The sequence below is a fragment of the Dunckerocampus dactyliophorus genome, chromosome 1, assembly GCF_027744805.1.
Source record: "Dunckerocampus dactyliophorus isolate RoL2022-P2 chromosome 1, RoL_Ddac_1.1, whole genome shotgun sequence".
Taxonomy (NCBI): Eukaryota; Metazoa; Chordata; class Actinopteri; order Syngnathiformes; family Syngnathidae; genus Dunckerocampus; species Dunckerocampus dactyliophorus.
Window position 1 is genome coordinate 44,836,504 of NC_072819.1, and position 20,517 is coordinate 44,857,020.

General features: G+C 38.5%; 1 protein-coding gene across 14 annotated transcripts in view; it reads right to left on the bottom strand.

Annotated features, from left to right (window-relative positions):
* The window catches only part of plch2a (phospholipase C, eta 2a), a 154,872-nt gene that overhangs the window by 45,919 nt on the left and 88,436 nt on the right, over positions 1–20,517 (bottom strand). For 3 of the 14 annotated variants that reach the window (XR_008573538.1, XR_008573537.1, XR_008573536.1), the window contains exons 1-5: positions 19,702–20,470; positions 12,438–12,584; positions 7,764–8,009; positions 6,717–6,844; positions 3,183–3,353 (exon numbers count right to left, since the gene is read on the bottom strand). Coding sequence is in view for 10 of the 14 variants with exons in the window: in XM_054797600.1 (XP_054653575.1) it covers positions 3,183–3,353; positions 6,717–6,844; positions 7,764–8,009; positions 12,438–12,584; positions 19,702–19,975 (966 nt within the window). In the remaining 4 variants the exon portion in view is untranslated. Of the gene's footprint in view, positions 1–3,182; positions 3,354–6,716; positions 6,845–7,763; positions 8,010–12,437; positions 12,585–19,701; positions 20,471–20,517 lie in introns of those variants that run through there. The other 11 variants (XM_054797594.1, XM_054797618.1, XM_054797610.1 and 8 more) reach the window with 6 other exon arrangements.

Genomic DNA, 20,517 nt, shown 5'->3' on the forward strand with positions numbered 1-20,517 from the left:
TGTTTTGTTGTGTTTGAATTTTAATGATCAACCTACGGGGTCCGACACAAGAAATTGTTAAGTGACTCACATGTATTTCACTCCTTTGATTGTGCCTCTTCGTCCTGGCTCTGTTCGGCCGTAGTGTTTTTGTATCTTTGTTAAAATATATTGCGCCTTTCGTATTTTACTCCTTCTCCTCGTCCTCCATGAATCAAAGATTCATTTACTGTGTTCCATAATGGCGGTCTACAGCCATCTGCCTACCTTCAGCATGTCTTAACTTTTTGTGTGATGGCTGGCTTCCTCTGCCTTTTGGGTGCAGAACGTTTCGTTGACATTGTGGGCTTTATCGGGAAAACAACTTGCAACCATACAGCGTTCAGAGTCACACATGGTTAGCTTCTTCTGCTTCTTCTATTGTTTACAGTATTGACGGTTAGCAAGCAGCTCATTCGGTTAGCTAGTTTGCACAAAGATGACTGACTGACAATGGTGTACAGCCAATCAGGATGCAGAAGACAACTTCCCACAATGCAATCCTTCTTAAAAGGGCCAGGCTCAGCCTGTAACAACGTTGATACGCTGAAAAAAAATGTAAAAATCTGCAAAACAGTGAGTCCGCGAAAGGTGGTCCCCGCGATGGAGCAAGGGAACACTGTTCTGGAATTCAAGTACACAAGTAGATATGTACCAAATTGTTTCCTTCACTTTATATTAGTCACGTATATCAGTGTTTAATGTCAATAGTGTGAAGAAATTAGAATTACGATAACAAATGATATAAATGATATTCACGTGTGCAGGTATGAGAGACTTGTTTGGTATAATAATTTCTAACCTTGGTATAATAATTTCCCTGTCTTGTCCTAGCATACGGTATATTTGTGTTTGGGTATCATACTACATCCCAACATTTGATGATTTGCAGGATGTCTTTGTGTCAGCAACACAAACTCTGAGGTGATATCAGTCACACACTAAGGCAAAGATGCTTATTATTTCTTTCACGAGGGCAGACAAAAACTGTAACTGCAACGATGGAGAAAACATTGCTGCATTATAGAACTACATCAAACAAATCACTTCACAAAACTGATCCGATTATTCTGAAATAGCAAGTTCTATTTCATGATCATATGCTGAGAATAATCTTCAGAAGATATCCCCAATCGGAGAGCCGACATCCCCGATCTAAACAGCTTTCTCCCTAAAAGTGACTCTAATTGGCTGAACGAGCACACGCTGGCTGTTTAAAGAGCAACTTCAAGTCACGCTCATTAGCTCATGTTTCTTTTTCAGTGTTATAGTATTCTTACTGAATAGAAGAAGCTTTACAAATTAATTTCAAGTGTTGTGAGGGTATTGGAAATGTCCCTGTTGGATCCAAAGGTGTCTACCTCTCCCCCACAATAAGCACCCCTTCAGCAGTGGACTGCAATGCTTGTTATGCACTCTATCCTACCACTACATAATAAATCACTCCTAAGTTAAGACACCCTTCACTCTAAAATAAGTGCCGAGAGATGGAAAAGGAAAAGAAGGACTCATTTTCCAAACCTGTCAAATGCAGTGAAGGTGGTATTATCATATCACGCCAGCAATTTTGAAATTGGGTCATTTGGTGCTTATTCATGTGACTGCTGACAAAGGTTATCTGGATTCTGAAATGTATGGAGATCATATACAGTGGTGTGAAAAAGTGTTTGACCCCTTCCTGATTTTTTATTTTTTTGCATGTTTGTCACACATAAATGTTTAAGATCATCAAATAAATTTAAATATTAGGCAAAGACAACACAATTGAACTCAAAATACAGTTTTAAATTCAACTTTTTATTGTAAAGGGAGAAAAAAAAATCCAAACCAACATGGCCCCGTTAAAACATAACTCTGATTTATCACACCTCAGTTCAAGTGGAAAAAGTGATAAAGCCATTACTAAAGCTTTGGGACGCCAGTGAACCACAGTGAGAGCCATTATCCAGAAATGGCAAAAACATGGAACAGTGATGAACCTTCCCTGGAGTGGCCAGCCAACCAAAATTAACCCCAGAGCGCAGTGACTACTCATCCAAGAGGTCACAAAAGACCCCACAACAACATCCATAAACCTGCAGGCATCACTTGCCTCAGTTAAGATCAGTGTTCATGACTCCACCATAAGAAAGGCACTGGGCAAAGACGGCAGAGTTGCAAGACGAAAATGGCTGCTGAACAAAAAACAACATTAAGGCTCGTCTCAATTTTGCCGCAAAACATGTTGATAATCCCCAAGACCTTTGGGAAAATACTCTGTGGTCTGACGAGACAAAAGTTGAACTTTTTGGAAGGTGTGTGTCCCATTACATCTGGCATAAAAGTTATCCCGCATTTCAGAAAAAGATCATACTAAAAGTAAAATATGGTGGTGGTAGTGTGATGGTCCGGGGCGCTTCTGCTGCTTCAGGACCTGGAAGACTTGCTGTGATAAATGGAACCATGAATTCTGCTGTCTACTTAAAAATCCTGAAGGAGAATGTCCGGCCATCTGTTCGTGACATCAAGCTGAAACAATCTTGAGTCCTGCAGCAGGACAATCATCTAAAACACACCAGCAAGTCCACCTCTGAATGGCTGAAGAAAAACAAAATGAAGACTTTGGAGTGGCCTAGTCAAAGTCCTGACCTGAATCCTATTGAGATGCTGTGACATGAACTTAAAAAGGCGCTTCGTGCCTGAAAACCCTCCAATGTGGCTCAATAACAACAATTCTGCAAAGATGAGTGGGCCAAAATTCCTCCACAGTGCTGTGAGAGACTCATTGCAAGTTATCACAAACACTTGATTGTAGTTGTTGCTGCTAAGGGTGGCACAACCAGTTATTACGTTTAGAGGGCAAACACTTTTTCACACGGGGATTTTTTTCTCCCTTAATAATAAAAAGTTTAATTTAAAAATTGCATTTTGTGTTCAGTTGTCATTAACCAATATAATTTTTTTTTTGATGATCTGAAACATTTAATTGTGACAAACATGCAAAAACATCAGGAAGGGGGCAAACACTTTTTCACACCACCACATGTCCATATTCAGCCAAATGCTGCAGTAATGACGCAGAACAGTGACCATTTGAAAATAATCGAAGGACCACAACACTGGTTGTAACTCTTGTCAAATATGAAAAACTGTGAGTCACTGGATGTCCTAACTTTGAACACTACCTTCTGCTCTGTCTCCAGAAAGCGGGTCAAGTCATCAGCGTCAAGGTGGTCTTTGTGGTTGCTGTATGTGAGCATCAGGAGGTACAGGTCTCTGCGAGTGGACATCATCTTGTAGAAGGAGCAGAACTCTTCAAAGCCCAGGGTTCCTTGCTTGTCATCCGTGTCTGCCTCCTGCAAAACAGGCGCAATTGCCTTTTACATATTTTCTTTGCTTTTGTGTGCATGTGCTCACTGTGTGAACGCATTGCACATTCTTACAAACCAAATTGAAAGTAGCAGCAGTTAAGTAAAATAACTTTTCTTTATCCTTATATATAAGGTTTAAAAGGACATGGTCTTGGTCACATTCAGAACTACAGAAATGAATTAAAGAGAACGGGCAGCTGACAAATGCTGTTGTGAAACATACAGAAAGCTGAAACAATGGTTACTTAATAACAACATATCACAGTTATTTCACATCATTTTCTGCATGTAAAAATATAAATATTTATTTTTATATTAATATTTGTGGGTGTGTGGAACCAATTCATTGGATTTACATGATTTCCTGTAGGAAAAATTGCTTCGGTTTGGGTATGTTTTAGTTTTCACCTGACCTATTTGAATGAATTAACAACAAAAAAAACAAGGTACCGCTGTACCACACAGGCATCGTTTTGTAAGTGAAGTTATTGAGTAAAACTCTGCTCTCAAAACAAACCACTGCTACAAAACCTTGCATAAATTCTAAGTCTCTGAGGTGGTGGAACTCCTTTCCAGAAGAAATATTAGTGAGAACCCATCTTCCGTGGCTAACAATGTAGCAAAGGCACAGCTGGAGAACTAACTTTATTGCACAGCAAACATCAATCTAGCCTTACTCTTTTCAATTAATTATGTATGAACCAGGCACTTAACTTGTTAGCAGGCTTGTGCTCAGCATTTTAGCTCAACAGCTAATATAGATTATTTCATTAGTAAGAATTGCTGTAACTTCCTCTTCCAACAGAGCTTTTCCTTCTCGGCTACATCTACAAGTCTTTGCTGTGATAAATCATTGAGCAAAGCCTCTGTGGGGAAGCCCGATTTTCTTTTGCATCCATTTAGAATACAGCAGTACCTCAGGCGAAAGTCTTAGCCAACATTGGTGAAGTAACACCAACATGAAATTTTGAATTCATGTGCCTGTTCGTAGGTTTCAGCAAATCACTGTGGCCCCAATATTTTGTGATTTATATGACGCTAGCCAAGCTGGGACTCTACAGTTTCCCCCTGGGATATATTGACAGTGTCTGAGATGATTTTCCTTTGACAAATGTTGCTAATTATTTGACCATATTTTATGTGAAAATATAACACTAGGAAACATGCAATTCAGCTTTTGGGATTTTCACTTTTAGTGAAATTATTGAAGTCGTAAGTATATTCTCTTTTGATCTGATAAAAAAAATCTACATCTGACTAAAAAATCTGCATGTCAATCATTTTACAGATTTTAATTTTAAAAAAAGAATGCTCTAAGGATCACTGTTCTTTCAGTTGCTACTGATTGCCTGGGATGCATGAGGCTGTTTGGTGCCTTGTTAAGGTGGGAGGGGTGGGTGATGGGGATGTCAATGATGTTTTGATCTCAATGTGCAAGATATGCACTGTGTACTCTGAAGTCAGTCGATTTTCAAAAAGGGATCAACTTCACAGGTGCTTCACTGGAAGTAGGTTAAGCCGTGAAATGAGCTGACAGATTGTCAACACACAAATCTTCATCAATCTTAAAACACACCGGAACAGATTGGTCTCTTGTGTGTTTACCTTGCATTACACTAGAAGCCATCTGTGTCACAACAGCACCATATGGGTGCCCGTCACCAGGGTGCTGAACTTATTCCAGTAAGCAGACTAGCTGCTGTATGAGCTGAAAGCTATAACATAGAGCTTAACTCTGCAATGTGCTAATCCTCGTGATGAGAAGAGTTAGTGACTGAGTCATGCGTTTGCCACTACTACAGATGTCTGCCATCAATCAAACTGTCTACAGTGCTTATTCACAAATAGCGGAGTAGAGATAGACCCTACTTAAGTCTCAAGTGGCATGCTAAAACTACTCACAGTTTTACGTAGCCAACGGCCAAACTGCTTTGCTCATGTTTATATACAGCAGAGTCTCAATTTATGACTTAACGCTCATAAAGTTTGACCAAAATGTAGGTACATTCTGAAATGTTTTATAACTTTGCATGCATGACCTCAGCATGATACTTTTAACTGTTTATTTTTTTTTCCCACAAATTGAAACAAAAACAAAAAATTACAAAAGTTAAAATAATGGCACAACTGTATCTGCTACTACTAATCATTTGTGTTGATGTGTAGTTATTGTAAAGAAACATGCAAAATAGACGGCAGTAGATTAGCTTTATCGTTACACTAAAAGAACTACAGTTCTCATGATGCTTAAAGTGCTATACCAGGAAGTAGTGAATTTCCAAAATACACTCTATCACACGTTTTGACCAAAGTCATATCCAGTGATTGTGTTTTGATCTGACAAATCTTAAGTAACTTTGATCAAATGTAGAATTACTACAGCTTCTGCTTGGCCATTAACACCGTCACAGCTCAGATGAAAAAAACAGCCACATGTTGCGAGCGAGTGACGCTGGAAATGGCGAGTGCATGTATGATTGCAAGGCACTTAATGTGTGGTTCCCAATCTTGCATCGCACACGGCCACTTCCATATCACCGTATGTTTAGCATCATTCACAGAAGTGATGCCGTAGTTCCCAGTCTGACACTTCTAGGTACCCTTTTCCCGCAAGAAAGTTGTTCTCTAAACAAGAAATACCATCACGTTTTAATCTCATGTCAGGAGATCTCGTGACACCCCTACTGTTTGTGGTATTCACAGTTCGTTTTGGTGCCTGCAACTTCTACTTTCTCATTATTATTATAGTTAAGATCATGTTTAAAGAGTGTTTTGTTGTTTTAAATGTATTCATATTACATTATCAATATCAATGGGTAATTATGTTTTCAAATGCAGACAAATTGAAACTATAGACTATAAAGACTACTATAACCCATTTTGCATTTCACTCTAAACTGGAGAGATAAGCAGTACAGTTTAATGCCTTTGTCTTAAATCTAAATTGTAAAAGGTATCAAGATAAGGTTACCATAACCATAGCACTTGCCATCCAACGGGGTACCATCCACTATAGTACAATATAGCATTGTAGTAAAAGAATATAAAATAACATACTACAGTTATTTAGGTCATTTTAGCTCAAATGGTAATTGTGAATTTTACCTGGTGAAAACTCAGATGTCTGAAGTGTTGGGAAAATTATAGAAAAACATAAAAAATATTGAAGCACTATGGAAAGGTAATACCATTTACTTTAGAAATTCATCAGAAAGTCTCAAATTGATGGTCATTTTGGAAGAAAATGTATGAAAATCCTGACTTTTTGTGTTCTTATGTAAAATACATTATTGCTAGTTGAAGACATATTACAAGATGGTGAGGCCCATGACAATGTTGTTACTGTACCTTGAACATCTGTTTGACCTTCTGTCTGGGTAGGTTGACGTTGAGCTTATGTAGGAGCTGAAGGACCTCACTAATGCTTAAGCTCCCATCTCCATTCTTATCAGCCTCTGTGAAAGTCTGTTTGAGCCATGTGATATCCAGGGGAGTTAAAGAAAGTTGGCATAAAGAAAAAAAAGGGCAACTACAGTATATATTGATCAATTCTTTAGGATAAGATCAGTCATTTTACTAAATTAAAGAGATAGTTTGGATTTTTTTACATGAAGTTGTATGACATCCCCATCAGTAGTGTAGTACATCAACAGGGACTCACCCCCCACTTGATCTCATAAGTCCAGTTCTGGTCGGATTTCGGTAATGAAGAAAGTAGTTCCAGGATGTCGCTGGGGTTTTTACAAGTAAGGAGTTTGGCTTCACAACACAATATGCGTTCAAAAGGCTAATACATTTGCATTACAAAAATACCTACTCGAAATATAATCAAACCTCACAAATTGCTCAGCGTTATATTGGTCTCCTGCTGTATCCCTGCACACTGTTGCCTCTCCATTCTTGTGTATGTGACGAATACGCTCACATCTACTTCCGCGACGGAGTGCCGCGGCTATCTTGTTTACGTGTGCGTTCCACAGCGGAAGAAGACGTGAGCTCTTCGCCACATACACAAGAATGGAAAGGAGACAGTGTGCAGGGATACGGCGGGAGACAAAAATAACACAGAGAGATTTGTGAGGTCTGATTTTTTGAAGTAAGTAAGTATTTTTGTAATGCAAATGTAATTACCCTTTTGAACGCATATTGTTTTGAGAAACCAAACTCCTTACTCGTGAAACCCCAGCGACTACCTGGAACTACGTTCTTCATCACCAAACTCCGACAGGAACTGGACTTAGTATACCAAGTTGCTGTTGATGAACTACATTTCTGATGGGGATGCTATACAACTTCATGTCAAAAAATCCAAACTATCCCTTTACAATCTGATTTGTTTTACAATGATCATTGTTGATGGTTAAAAGTTACATGCGCCAATAAGTAGCAAAGGATATTGGTCTCGGGTACGCTGCCTCTTGGCCAGGCTGTCCTCGTCACTGATGCCAGCCATCAGGTATTTGAGGCCAGTGATCCAGGTACGTGCTTCCTCACCGGTACCAGACACAAGATCCAGGGACTCCATGTGCTCTCCGTAGTACAAACTGAAGCAACAGTTGGGGTCAAAGCTGCCCTCAGCATAACGCTGGAAGATCTCAGACTGCTTACCCTCGCACACTTCCCGGATGGAATCTATAGAGACTGGTTTAGGAAAAACGAGAGTATGAATCTATGTAATGTATCTAGCTTCAATAGATAGGAGTAAGGTTTCTAAGTAACACTTAAATTCTAGCATATTAAGATATCAACATTTCTATCTTCTTCAATATAGTAGAGCTGCAACAATTAAGCAATGAATCAATGATTAATCAATTAGTCAATTAATTGACAACTATTTTGGTTTAGATTGGTTTTGTAAATATCCTTTTATTTCTGCCAATCAAATGTGAATATTTAGCAATTTCCTTAGTTATCCATGAAAGCAGACCTATTATCTTTGTGTTTTAGACAAAACAAGGTATTCACACACATCACCTTTGACTTTGGAAAACAGTGATCAACATGTTTGCCTGTTTTTGAACATGTTGTGGACCAAACCACTAATTGTTTGGCTTTGGTTCATAAATTTGGTCCGTCTATGGCCTAACCGATTACTCTGTTAATCGAAACAACAAGCTTCAGATTAATCGACTAAGTAAATAATCGTTAGTTGCAGCCCTAATATATATAGCAGTTTACATTGCGTTGTGAAGACAGTAAACAGAAGAAAAACATTTCAAATTCAGCACACATTCCATTTTGGAACGGCACCCAGCAACGTCCAAAGGGCAAAGCCAGAAATGTCACACATACGACGGCATGAAACATTACTTATTTACTATGCTTACTATAGAATATGAATGAATGGATGAACAGTGCACCACACTAGAGGAAAATGTAAACAAACTAACCATACCAGAGCATGATATGCTCTTGAGAACTTGAGATGCTGCTGCTGTAGCTTGTATCCTCCCATGTGGTTTTCACTATATAGCTGGAATGTTTGTCTACAGTGCAGCTAATAAATAATGCAATAATATACACAAGGTAACTGTGAAGTAGGGTGATTTTGATCAGCTGCAGCAGGGTCTGGGGTGAAGACTCTATTGGTCACCAGAGAACAAAGTGAATGAGACCTAAATTTTGTTGACACTTGAAGCTTTGCTTTGTGTCACTGTAGATGACAGGTGTCTCTAGACTCAGACCCTGACTGCCATGTCATTTAATACCTCCCGTGAAAGCCTGGAAGCAATGCGCAAAAGGCACAGTGGATACACTGTGTTATCAAATAAAAGCGCAACGTCAGAGACAGTGCATTCCGAATTAAATCAGTTCTGACTGAGGTTGTGAATGTGAATGAAAGTTGTGAATTGCAAAGTTGAACAATCTCTGTATACTTCAATATCTTCTTGCCCAAGAGTTATGATTTTAAAAAGTAACTTTTTTATGGCTATGATGTGTCTTTGAAATGCCAAAACTTGCAAAGAAAACTAGTATGAAACAGCAGAGACAGTCGGACAAATTTGCAAAGTTACACAAATACATATTTTTTGGTTTTAACCTACCCAGTAAACAGCAGCGACAAAAACAAGCACGTACCAATCGTTACACACTCGAGTGCAGCTTTTGCAGTACCCAGGGAGCAGATAGTATAGTATCCCACTATTTCCAACAGCTCTGCTGTTTAATTGCAGCAGTGGGTTCTGGGAGGTGGGACTAGATGACACCATTAACTAATTCACATAATTGGACAAGCTTTTTGGTTTGTGTCAGATAAAATGTGCAACATTACCTCATGTTTTTAAACTTTATTTAACAACAGAAAATGAAGTTACTGACTGTTAAAATGAAGTTGCTGTTGGTTTTGAGGTGTAGCTGTGTTACTACCATGCTTTTATTTTAAAAGGCATAACTTTCCCAGCTACAGGATGCAGTCTGCCAAGGATGCCCAAGTGTTGCAATGCGGACCCAAAGGTCGCAGTTGCTTGAGGTTGTGAATAAAAAGCTTGCACTGTGGAATATGCCTTGCCGTTTGATGGAACCCACCCATACAAAATATAAAAGGTTTCATTTTGTGCACCGGTGGATGTACATGCGTGCACCTTATAACATGCACCGGTGGGAAAAAAAAAACAATTTTTTATTCATGTTTCATGTTGTTTCCTGGACTCCATGCAAATGTGCGCAAATGTACATGTCATTGTATACTGTATCTAATATCTCACTATGTTGTATGTTGTCGCAGGTGTACCCAGCATGCCATGCCTCGCTGTTACCCACATAGAATGATAGTTCATTGCTGCTACGTGTTGTGCTGTTTATTTTTTGGTTCACATAGTGAGTGTGACTGGCGTTCTGTTGACCGGTGCCTGTCGTTTGCACTCACTGTGTATTGTCAAGCAAGTTGTTGGCTGCAGCTGAAGTGCTTTACAGTCACAGGGCACATTTTAAAGCACATGACTACCACATGCCCAATCAGTTAAGCTAGCTGGGTTTTTTTGTGTTCCTCTAACAATTTACATTTGCAAGCTGTGCAGCAGGTCATGTTAATTGGGTTGATGGGATGTGTAATGACATGTTTGATTAAAATCACCAGACAATCAATCTTTGGAAAATTAGAAAATAAAGATCATTGTTACCGTTGCTGTTGTTTTTTTTATTTTTAAGTAAAAATGCTAACTCCATCCATATTCTATACTGCTTGTACTCATTAGGTTCACGCCTGTCTCAGCTGGATAGGCTGACCCTTGCATTAAAAATAACACCATAATGCACAATTATTAGTTATTTTTAATGCTCTTCTATATACAATAGCTCTTTATTTGACAGGAGCCAATCACAAGCTATCAGTGCACTGACAACAAGCTTGTCAACCCACAGGAAACCACAGGAGGTCGTTATATATACCAGTATAACAACATAACAGTCTGACTCACGGTGTCATCTTTCAAAGAACAAATTACTAACAACACTAAATTCATCACACAACAATTTTAACACTTAAAAGGTGTATATACAAATATTCAAACATGTCCAAGTATGAGTTTAAAATAAAAAAAACAACATTTTGAAGTTTTCCCACAAGGCATTTTGTCTGACCAACGCATCCATTGGGGTGCTGCAATGACGTTAGCTTCCCTCTGGGCTTTGGGCTCCAAGTCCTCTGCCTTCCTCTGGTGGACAGACGCAGCATTACAGCGTCATCCACCATTCTCTATGCTTTCTATGCTCCTCCAATTAAATGGTTTACGGGAAAACTTTAACAAAAGTTTTTTCCCCCATATTAAACTTGTATTGGTACATATTTCTATATTTCTGTGGTATAACGTTTGAGTGTTAAGGTTCTGTGTAATGTGTTTAATATTGTTTGTAAAATGAAACCGTGAGTCAGACTGTCATATTGAGTAATGACCTCCTGCGATTTACAATGGGTTGACAAGCTCGTTATGAGTTTTTTCATAGCTCATGATTGACTCCTGTCTAATAAAGAGCTGACTCGTCCTCACGGACTTGTGCGCACCACAATATGCCATTTTATGATATATACACCGATGCGGTTTATATATGTTCAAATCTGTTTTTTCCTCTAAAGTGAGTGCGGCTTTTACACCGGTGCGGCTTATACACTGGAATTTAAGGTAAATTTACTTAAGAGGCTTATCAAAGCCAGGCTTACGAAGTAAAGAAACCAAGCCACACTGGAAGCTGCTGCTGTTGCTTTATTTTATTCTACAACACTGTATGAAATGCTTTAACTGACAATTATGTCTAAAAATAACTGTCCAGTTTTAATCAAAATATATTCTTAGCCCCAAGAGAAGAAAGAGAAAGAGCTGCAAAGACGTCTTTTATAAATAGGAGTGGTAAAACTGGTCCAATTAACAACCGTATTTTAGAATTCATATTGTTACAAATATTTATTATCTTTACCGAACAGACAGTAGCTCCAAATTAAGGGATACCTACGAGATACTGTATTTAATTTACTAAACAACAGCCTGCGATTGACTGCCAACTAGTCCAGGGTTTACCCAGCCTCTCGCCGGGAGTCAGCTGGGATAGGCTCCAGCATACCCCCGCGACCCTAGTGAGGATAAGCAGCACAGCAGATGGATGGATGGATTACTAATCAACTTCACTGATACCTTCACTAACATACCTCTTCCGATTCCCCAACCCACACAATAAAGCAAGATGCTAGAAGAAGCAAGCTTGCAATATGATCAACTGTCACTTCTCATTATGATCCAAGACTGAAAATTCCCGGCACATGTTTTTATCTCTGTATATAAAAAAAAACAAAAAAAACACTCACCTCGAGAGGTCATGAAATTACATATGAAATGCATTTATTTTCCATGGCTGATGTAACTATCCAGTATCTCTATTTTTTCTAGACTAAATGAAATGTCAAACGTTCTAAGGCGACTGGCATATGAAAAGAATGGAAATATACTTTGAAATACAAAACATACAGCCAGTCTAGTCACAGTTTTGCTCTTATATTTGCAGCATGAATACATTACACTGCAGCACCAAAACAGAATTGAAATGATGTTCCTTTGTGACTACAGGGGAGACAACACTCACTCTTGGCCTTTTCATTCTTGCGCGACGGCCTCCAGCGGATACAGGACTTGTGTTCATCCAGATAGAAGAACCGCACCAGTCCCTTAGAGCTGCCACGGAGCTTCACCATCTGCGTACCCATCTGCATGGAGCTCATACATTTCTCCACTGGAGACAGAGCAAAACACACAAAACAGAATGTTGAAAAGGTTGGAAAGGTGTCAACTTTAAATAAAGTGCATACACTGTATGTGGGAAAAAAGCATAGGCATTCATTATTTTAATGTCTGTAGCATGAACATGTGTTTTTGAAAATGAAACATTAATTGCATATGATATCTACTACACTTCACCCAGCTTAATCCCACGGGAAAAACAATAAACTCAAGTGGCCTTATTGTGAATCCATCACAATAAAAGTCAACAGCCACACTGCAAATAGAGCGTGTCCTTGACATTGTTTTACATTGGAATACATGACATAGTACAACTCACAGTTACACATGTCCAAACAGGAGTAGGAAGAAGCAAAGCTTATTTAATCCTACCCCCCATACTCTCCACATCAATTACAATACATTTGTACACTTCCTGTGTTTTAAATGTACTCTTTGCCAATTTTAAATACATAGGAAAATGATAAGGCAGTATAACAATGTGGTAAAATAGGAATCAAGGTCTGTAGTACCTGTAAATAAATTATATAACAGTCATAATAAATAATAATAAATATATCATAATAATAACTGATAAAAAGGTTAATAGTTGACAGAAAGATCGTTGGTTGATTAGTTAGTAAAGACAATGTTCTCAGGAAAAATGAAGTTAGTAAGTGCAAGAGTGGTTATACATAGCATTGTATGTACACAATGGATCAGGACTCTTCTTCTTTGTACTTTGTAAACATCAACTGCTTGTACTGTTTCCCGAAATCGCTCATTTTAGTGCATTGTATGAGTTGTATTATATTCTTTACTAATCCGGTCCATAAATTGATTCCAGATATTGAAATGCTGAAGGGTTTTAGCGTTCATATACGTTCATATACGTGTTTTAAGTTTAATTTTTAAGGTCCTATTTTATTATTTGCTTTATGCATAATTTTAGCTGTTTGAAATTTTACTATAGATCTGCAAATTTTAATAATTGTGATTTTAGGAATAAAGGGTTTGTAACTGATCTTTTTTGTAGCTCGGTTAGCAAGTCAAGTGTATTTGACCATGTTGTACTATTTTGTACATTTGTACTTGTACTATTTTAGTTTTACTTAGGTTCAGGAATAATGTGTTTTTATCAAACCATCTTTTTAGTATAGTCATTTAATCTGTGACTTTTTTATTAGCTCTTGTGTGCTTTCTCCAGAATAAAATGCAGTAGTATCATCTGCAAATAATACTAGCTTTAGGTCTTTCGTGACTTTGCAGATGTCATTAATGGATAGGTTGAACAGTTTGGGTCCCAGTGTTGACCCCTGGGGTATGCCACACAATATATTTAGCTCGCAGATGTATATTCCCCCAGCTTCACATATTGCTGCTTGTTTGCTAACTAGCTTTTACCCAGTTCAAGACTAACCCTCTGATTCTATGCCTTTCTAGTTTTGTAATTAGGATATTATGTTAAGGTGACAGAGACGTGCGTATAGTGTTTCCGGGCTTAATCGCGGTTCACCTTTTGCAGATTCGCTGTTTCGTGGAATTTTTTTAGTGCTTGTTTTTTTTTTTTTTTTTTTTTAATACAGAGCCTGGTCCTGAAGAATAGCATTGTGGGAAGCTGAGTGTCTCTCTCTTTCCTCTCTCATCTGTCTGCCCATTGTTTCTGCGTCCTGATTGGTTGTTGACCATTGTCAATCAATCATTCTTCTTCCTGCTGCCCTGCCGTGTCTCTTGCGTCATCGCTAGCTCGCTAGCTCGTAAATGAATCTTTGGTTCGAAGGAGGAGGACTGCAACAAGAGGAGTATTGCAGAAATATGTTTTAACAAGGACACAAAAACGCTACAGTACAGCGGGACGGCGCCAGGACGAAAAGGCACAATCACAGTAGTGAAATATGCCTGAGTGACTTAATAATTTCTTGTGTCCAACCTGTGCGTTGATCATGAAAATTCAAACCAAGGTTTCAACTTTTTGAGAGTGTTTAAACAAAAGGGAAATGTGAGAAAATGTTATTGCCTGTCTGAGAAAAGCCTTAAAACATATTGTAAAAAAATTGTAAAAAAAAAAATGAATTACTTCGCAAATTTAACTTATTTTGGGCTATTTTGGGAACCTGCCCCCTGCAATATACGAGAGAACACTGTACAGATGAGATCACTGTAAATAATTACTACATTCACACCACAGTGGCAACATAATATATGTTAACATTGATTTCCACTGAATTGACCACACAATGACATCTCAGATATAATAAATATCACAAACTTGGCTTTCAAAAAAATGTATTGTCAATGAATGTAAATATTTCATTCTATTTTAATATGAGATGAGCAATACAATTACATACAAGTACAAGTTAAGAATCTATTTCATGTTATTTAAACAATGGTCTGGCAACCACATTATGGAGTTGGGTGTTTTAGACAAAGGAGAAGCTACTGGAAAAAAAACTGCATTAACAATACCCTGGGGGTGGGGACTTTCACAGCCTGCCGATATCAATGATTTATTACGCCACACAATCACAGGTTGGAGCATGTCTTACTTAGACAATATCTGTAAATATTTCATACAACTGTCAAAACTGATTAAGGATGGATTTCTACAAATACAATCCATTTTATTAAGCCCTAAAAAGTCCAAAAAATGAAAAGACTGGACCAGTCAGCATCCTTATGTGGCCTATCTCAATTCCCTTGCCAGTAAGTGTCCATAAAGTTATAATATAATTATGTTGTTGTTTCTTTTACAGGTGAATGTGAAAATTTACAAAGCAAATGTTTTACAATATGTGGTTAGCTCTTGTTAGCAGGCACATCACACCTAAAATAAAGCTGACCTACAGAACACCCACTTCATCTTTAACTACTACCTTGTTTAAAGCAGTAAGTTTATATTGCTATAATTGATTATTTAATTAGCAGTCAGTGTTTGCACTGTTGTTGTTTTTTTCAGTTTAGTCCGATACAACCAACAACAAAAAAAAAAAGTTTGCGATTATACTGACCTGTATCTAAAAAGTTCATCAATCAGAACACCCTTTTAAATGAAGCCTAGGTTGGTTAAGTCACCTGTCTTGTCCTGGGTGTAGTAAATTGTCTGGTAGAGCAGTACTGATGTGACCTCAGACTCCCCTGTTACACTGGCTGGCACAACCACAGGGCCTTTTTGAGAGCATTAACACTGAAACTATCCCAGTGCCCAGGGCTAATTCATTACAGGGTGCCAAGCGAGTCCGCATGCAGTCTTGCTCACTCACACATACAATGTGCCAACATTGTGACATGAACCAATAAACACACACACTTACACACCAGCAACGCTCGGTGAGGGGAGGCCTCACCTGTGATTAGGAAAAATAGAAAAAATAATAATAACATAATGTCTGATTCGTGTATTAAATTAAATTTATTTTACTTTTGTTTGCAATCATTTTTAACATTTTCTTGAGTGATAATTGCTGAATTTCTGCATTTTTCGATTAAATATAGGGCAGAAACCTGAGGTGCCACAGCCTAATTAATGTCTTTAAATGTAAGTGTGTGACATAATTATTCTTGCTGATCGGGCAATAAACTGCAGAGAAAAGTCATAATGTGAAGCAGCACATGAAGGGGGCATACGTATACCTGACTCACCAGCCATGAATCTCACTGCACATCACTGACACACACACACACACAGACACACACAATCATTCATCAATAGTTGTCTCTCATTTGGAAGGTTGCAGGTTTAATTCCTGGTTCCCTGCAAACCTGAATTTGCAATTCATTCTCATAAAAAAAGCAACTTCAAAGTGCAAAAGCCACAAGACAAAAGCTGACTAAAAAACATAAAGCAGCTTTTGGTGCTATGTGGGATTGGTTTCAAAGTAGTGTTGACGGATGAAGAGACAGATTCCATAACCAACTACACCACAATGATTACAGTGTAGGCTCTGTCATATGAAAAAAATGCAACATTGGTGGGGAGATTAACATTGATTTCCCTCTGTGTTGTCGCTGCTGGCTGACTGCACCTCCCCATGTTCAGAGGCTGTAACACAGCTAAAGATGTTCACTCTTTCAGCAAGAGAGAGTGGGCAGTAATCCATGAAATGAGTTGATGTCAGTTTGGTTGGGTTGAGAATATGTAGGCGTGGCCTAGTTTAGTGATGAAGCCATATTCCTTAAAACTCCCTGCTGACACTCATGTGCATGCCTAAACCCATCCTGTAAACATTATATGCCCACTACCAACGCCCATGACGACCGCTACACCAATGCACAGGCGACTAGACCAAACTACCATCTCGATAACAGTCAATCTCCCACTCTGCATTGGCTTTAATGCTATTTAAAAAGGAAACCAACAGGAGTCTGAAGACTACACAACTTTAAGCTGATTAGCAAACAGCCGGCAGTGATGAGCCATGTTAAGGTGATTTTTTCTTTCTACTCGTTCCCACCAGTGCATTGACAATTTCAATCTGATCAAACAGCTATCAAAAGCTCACAACAACTAACTCATAAAAAATACGATCGTGTCCCATTCAAGTTCCCCCTTGCATTACTGATGCAGGTCTGAGAATGTCTGTCACCGCACCACAGACAGCACAAAAACCACAACCAGTCTTTCTTTTGATCCCCACTGTCCTGCATTCACACTGCGCAAGAATCAAGATACACTTTCCTCATCACACTGTCGTAGGACTACATTATTGCAACTTTTTTTACTTTGTAACTTATTTTGATTAGTTCTTTTTTGTCAGATTGTGCTCAGTTGGAGTTCATTTATTTACTGCCGGGAGGAAGACATCCCCTTACGTCACCATGCATATGCTTGAGTAATTTTTAGTAGTTTAAAAATTAAACAATTATAGACAGTGCCCATACTGATTCCCTACTAAGCCTCCTTTGGAAATGGACCCAAACTACCGTAATTTTTAGTGTATACACCTCTACTTTTTTCCTCACACTTTGAACCCTGAAGCATACATTATACAGTGATGCATCTTATTTATGGTCACCTTCTAATCTCGCAACATCTCGTCTACTCCAGAACAGTCATTTTGCGCTTCATGCACACACTCTCGTCATGGAAAACACACCATGAAGACAAGTCTTAAAATATCGGCCAATATATGAAGTAAGAGCAGTGATATACACAGGCTATATACCGTACATAAACATAAATTCTAATAATACCCAAAATACGATTCAACACGAAGAAGCTACTAAATTAAAATAAGGAAGTTTAATTTGTAACACTGTCAACATAAAGACATGCCTCTTTGTGATTTACTTTTAGGTGTTGCCACAAATCTGTAGCGTTCTTTGCTTTGCTGCTTCCCTGGCTAACTTGTGCACTGCAGATGTTTCATCTAACGTAACGCCTGTTGAGTGTTTTGTGAAGTGTTTCCACACCTTACTATTCCCTTCTGCCTGTGAAATGAGAATATGTACATTTAGTGCATTTTGGTAATTAGCATAGAACTGGATACTATAGTTGACCATTTTCAAATAAAAACACTAATAATAATAAACTAATACATAGTGTGTTTATAAAAATCTCATTCACAAAAAACATCCTACCGATATCAATTAGTCATATTTACTAGCTACTGAAAGGTTCTATCTGCAGCTATTTAAGTATTTACAAACAGATTTAAAAAAAATGCTGAAACAAACATTAAAGAGTGAAAAAAATTTTGACTACAAACAAAATAATCAAAACATGCATCATGTTACTTGACTTAATGCAAGGGACTAAACTACGTTTTATGTAACAGTGTAGCTGCTTTTAAAACATGCAATATATAAAATTACAAATATATACATTACTTGAAACATTTTCTAAATTATTTTAAAGAAGACATTAACTGGTGTAAAAAAAATTTAGTTTGTTTCCCCGTTTCTCCCGTCGTCTCCTCTACTGCAGCTGAGTGAGTGAGGCAGACAGAGCAGCACCTCGCTGCTCTGTCTGTGCGTGAGGGGGCGGGGAGCAGCACAGAGCGAGAGAATGTCCGCGCAGAAAAAAAAGTTAATATATCACAGTTACATATTCACCGATATTCATTAATCTGTGATGCGTCGTCGGGCTCTAGTCTGGGTTGCCTCTGTGATGGAATGATGCCATGGACGACTGCTCTCTTGGCAAGGTCCCAATATGGACCAACCAGGCCAGGTTAAGTTACTCCACTCCAGGGCACCAGGTTAAGTCCCAGGGATTGCAAACAAGCCATATGGCGTAGACCCAATGCACACACACACGCAGGTGACTTTGTGGTCCAGATACTAATTTGCTGACCTTAAAACAGCAAGACTAATGAAGCAGGCAAAATAAGTTTAAAAGACACCATACCAAATGAGACACAATGACAAGAGAATGACCACTCTCCATCATGGCCAGTGCCACGCAAGTGTTTATGGCATGAAAAAGATCTAAAACTCTTATGGGCTCTGCCCTTGTTTGAGTTGTCATGCCAACAGACAGAAGGAACAGCAGCTTATGACCTGGTTTGTTCTTACTGGTGTGACAACATTGGAACATTAGATCACGACAGGCCCCAACAACAGTAGCTTGCCATCTGTAGTAAAACAATGCTTTATACATTTAGTTACTGCAATGCTTCTCTCAATTTGCTTTTCTAAAGAGACAAAAAAGTAATAAAATTGACCTTGGGTCTCTTTTATATATATGGTACAGGTTGCCAATTTCTATGCCATTGCACAGACTTTGGATCTGGCATGTACATATTTTGAAGGCAATGAGAACTGATTAAATAAAACAAACTTGCACAATTCAACGTCATAAATTGTAAATCATTACATACTTTCTGGTAACTACAGCTAATAGCATTATAAGTATTCAATCGATACGCTCACACCATCACATTGACAGGGGACACTTAACTCTGAAATCATGATTATCATTGACTGCAGAGTCCACAGCATTTAATTAAATACCAATATGGAGAGCAGGTGATATTTCAATCATTATAAACAATAGTGGCATTATCATTCCTAATAATAATGCAGGTCAAGTTCATCATAGCAAAACTGTTGAGTTGGGAAAGATTCATTTTAGAATCTGACCATTGCATCCAATGCAAATGTCTATAGACGTGATTATACTATCTTACCTATGTAGCCAAGCCTCCACTTTGAGAAGGCCACAATACTGTTGCCTATCCAGAAGAACTCCTCCACCACACGGGATGGAGATGTTTGTGTCTGGTTGTTACATTTTGCCACCTCCTTTTTTTTCTCCTTCTCTTTGTCTTTGAAGCCTTCTGAGGAAAAGGCTCCTTTCGCCGGAGGTCCAGGAATGTCAGCAGTGGCCAGAGTAGCTGAACACATCAGGGCTGACGAAACTGGGCCAATGGACAAAAAGTTGGTCTTCTTGTGGACGCTCATTGCAAATAACTGATCCTTAGTCAACTGAATATGATTCTCTCAGTCGTCAATCGTGTTCACGCAGGGTTTTATATTGGGATTACTCAATAAATGCCCTGTTTGTCATCAAACATATCACTTGCTGGCTGGTTCCCATCTTCCATGTACATTCCAAAGAGGGGAAAAAAAGAGCCCACAGACAGACTTCCTCTTCCTTTCACAGTCTGTATGGAATCAACAGTTGGTCAATAATCCTTTAATGTTGTTGCAGCAAACCTTCTTATTGCACTGCCATCTCTTCAATATTCCTCCATTGCAAAGACCCACAAAAAACCCAAACAGAAGCAGCAGTTTGTTTTCAAATCTGCAATTTATCTCCATTCTGCACATTCATTTCTTTTTTCATCATCCGTCAGCGCAGAGTGCAAAAAGTGCTGAGGTCTTCTGAAAGTGGCAACTGTGTTAAGCAGGTGGAGGAGACGTGGAAGCACAACACACAAACTGTAACTGCAACATGTGTGCTGTGGGTGGAAATCCTAAATCCCCTTTGGAGCCGTAATCCT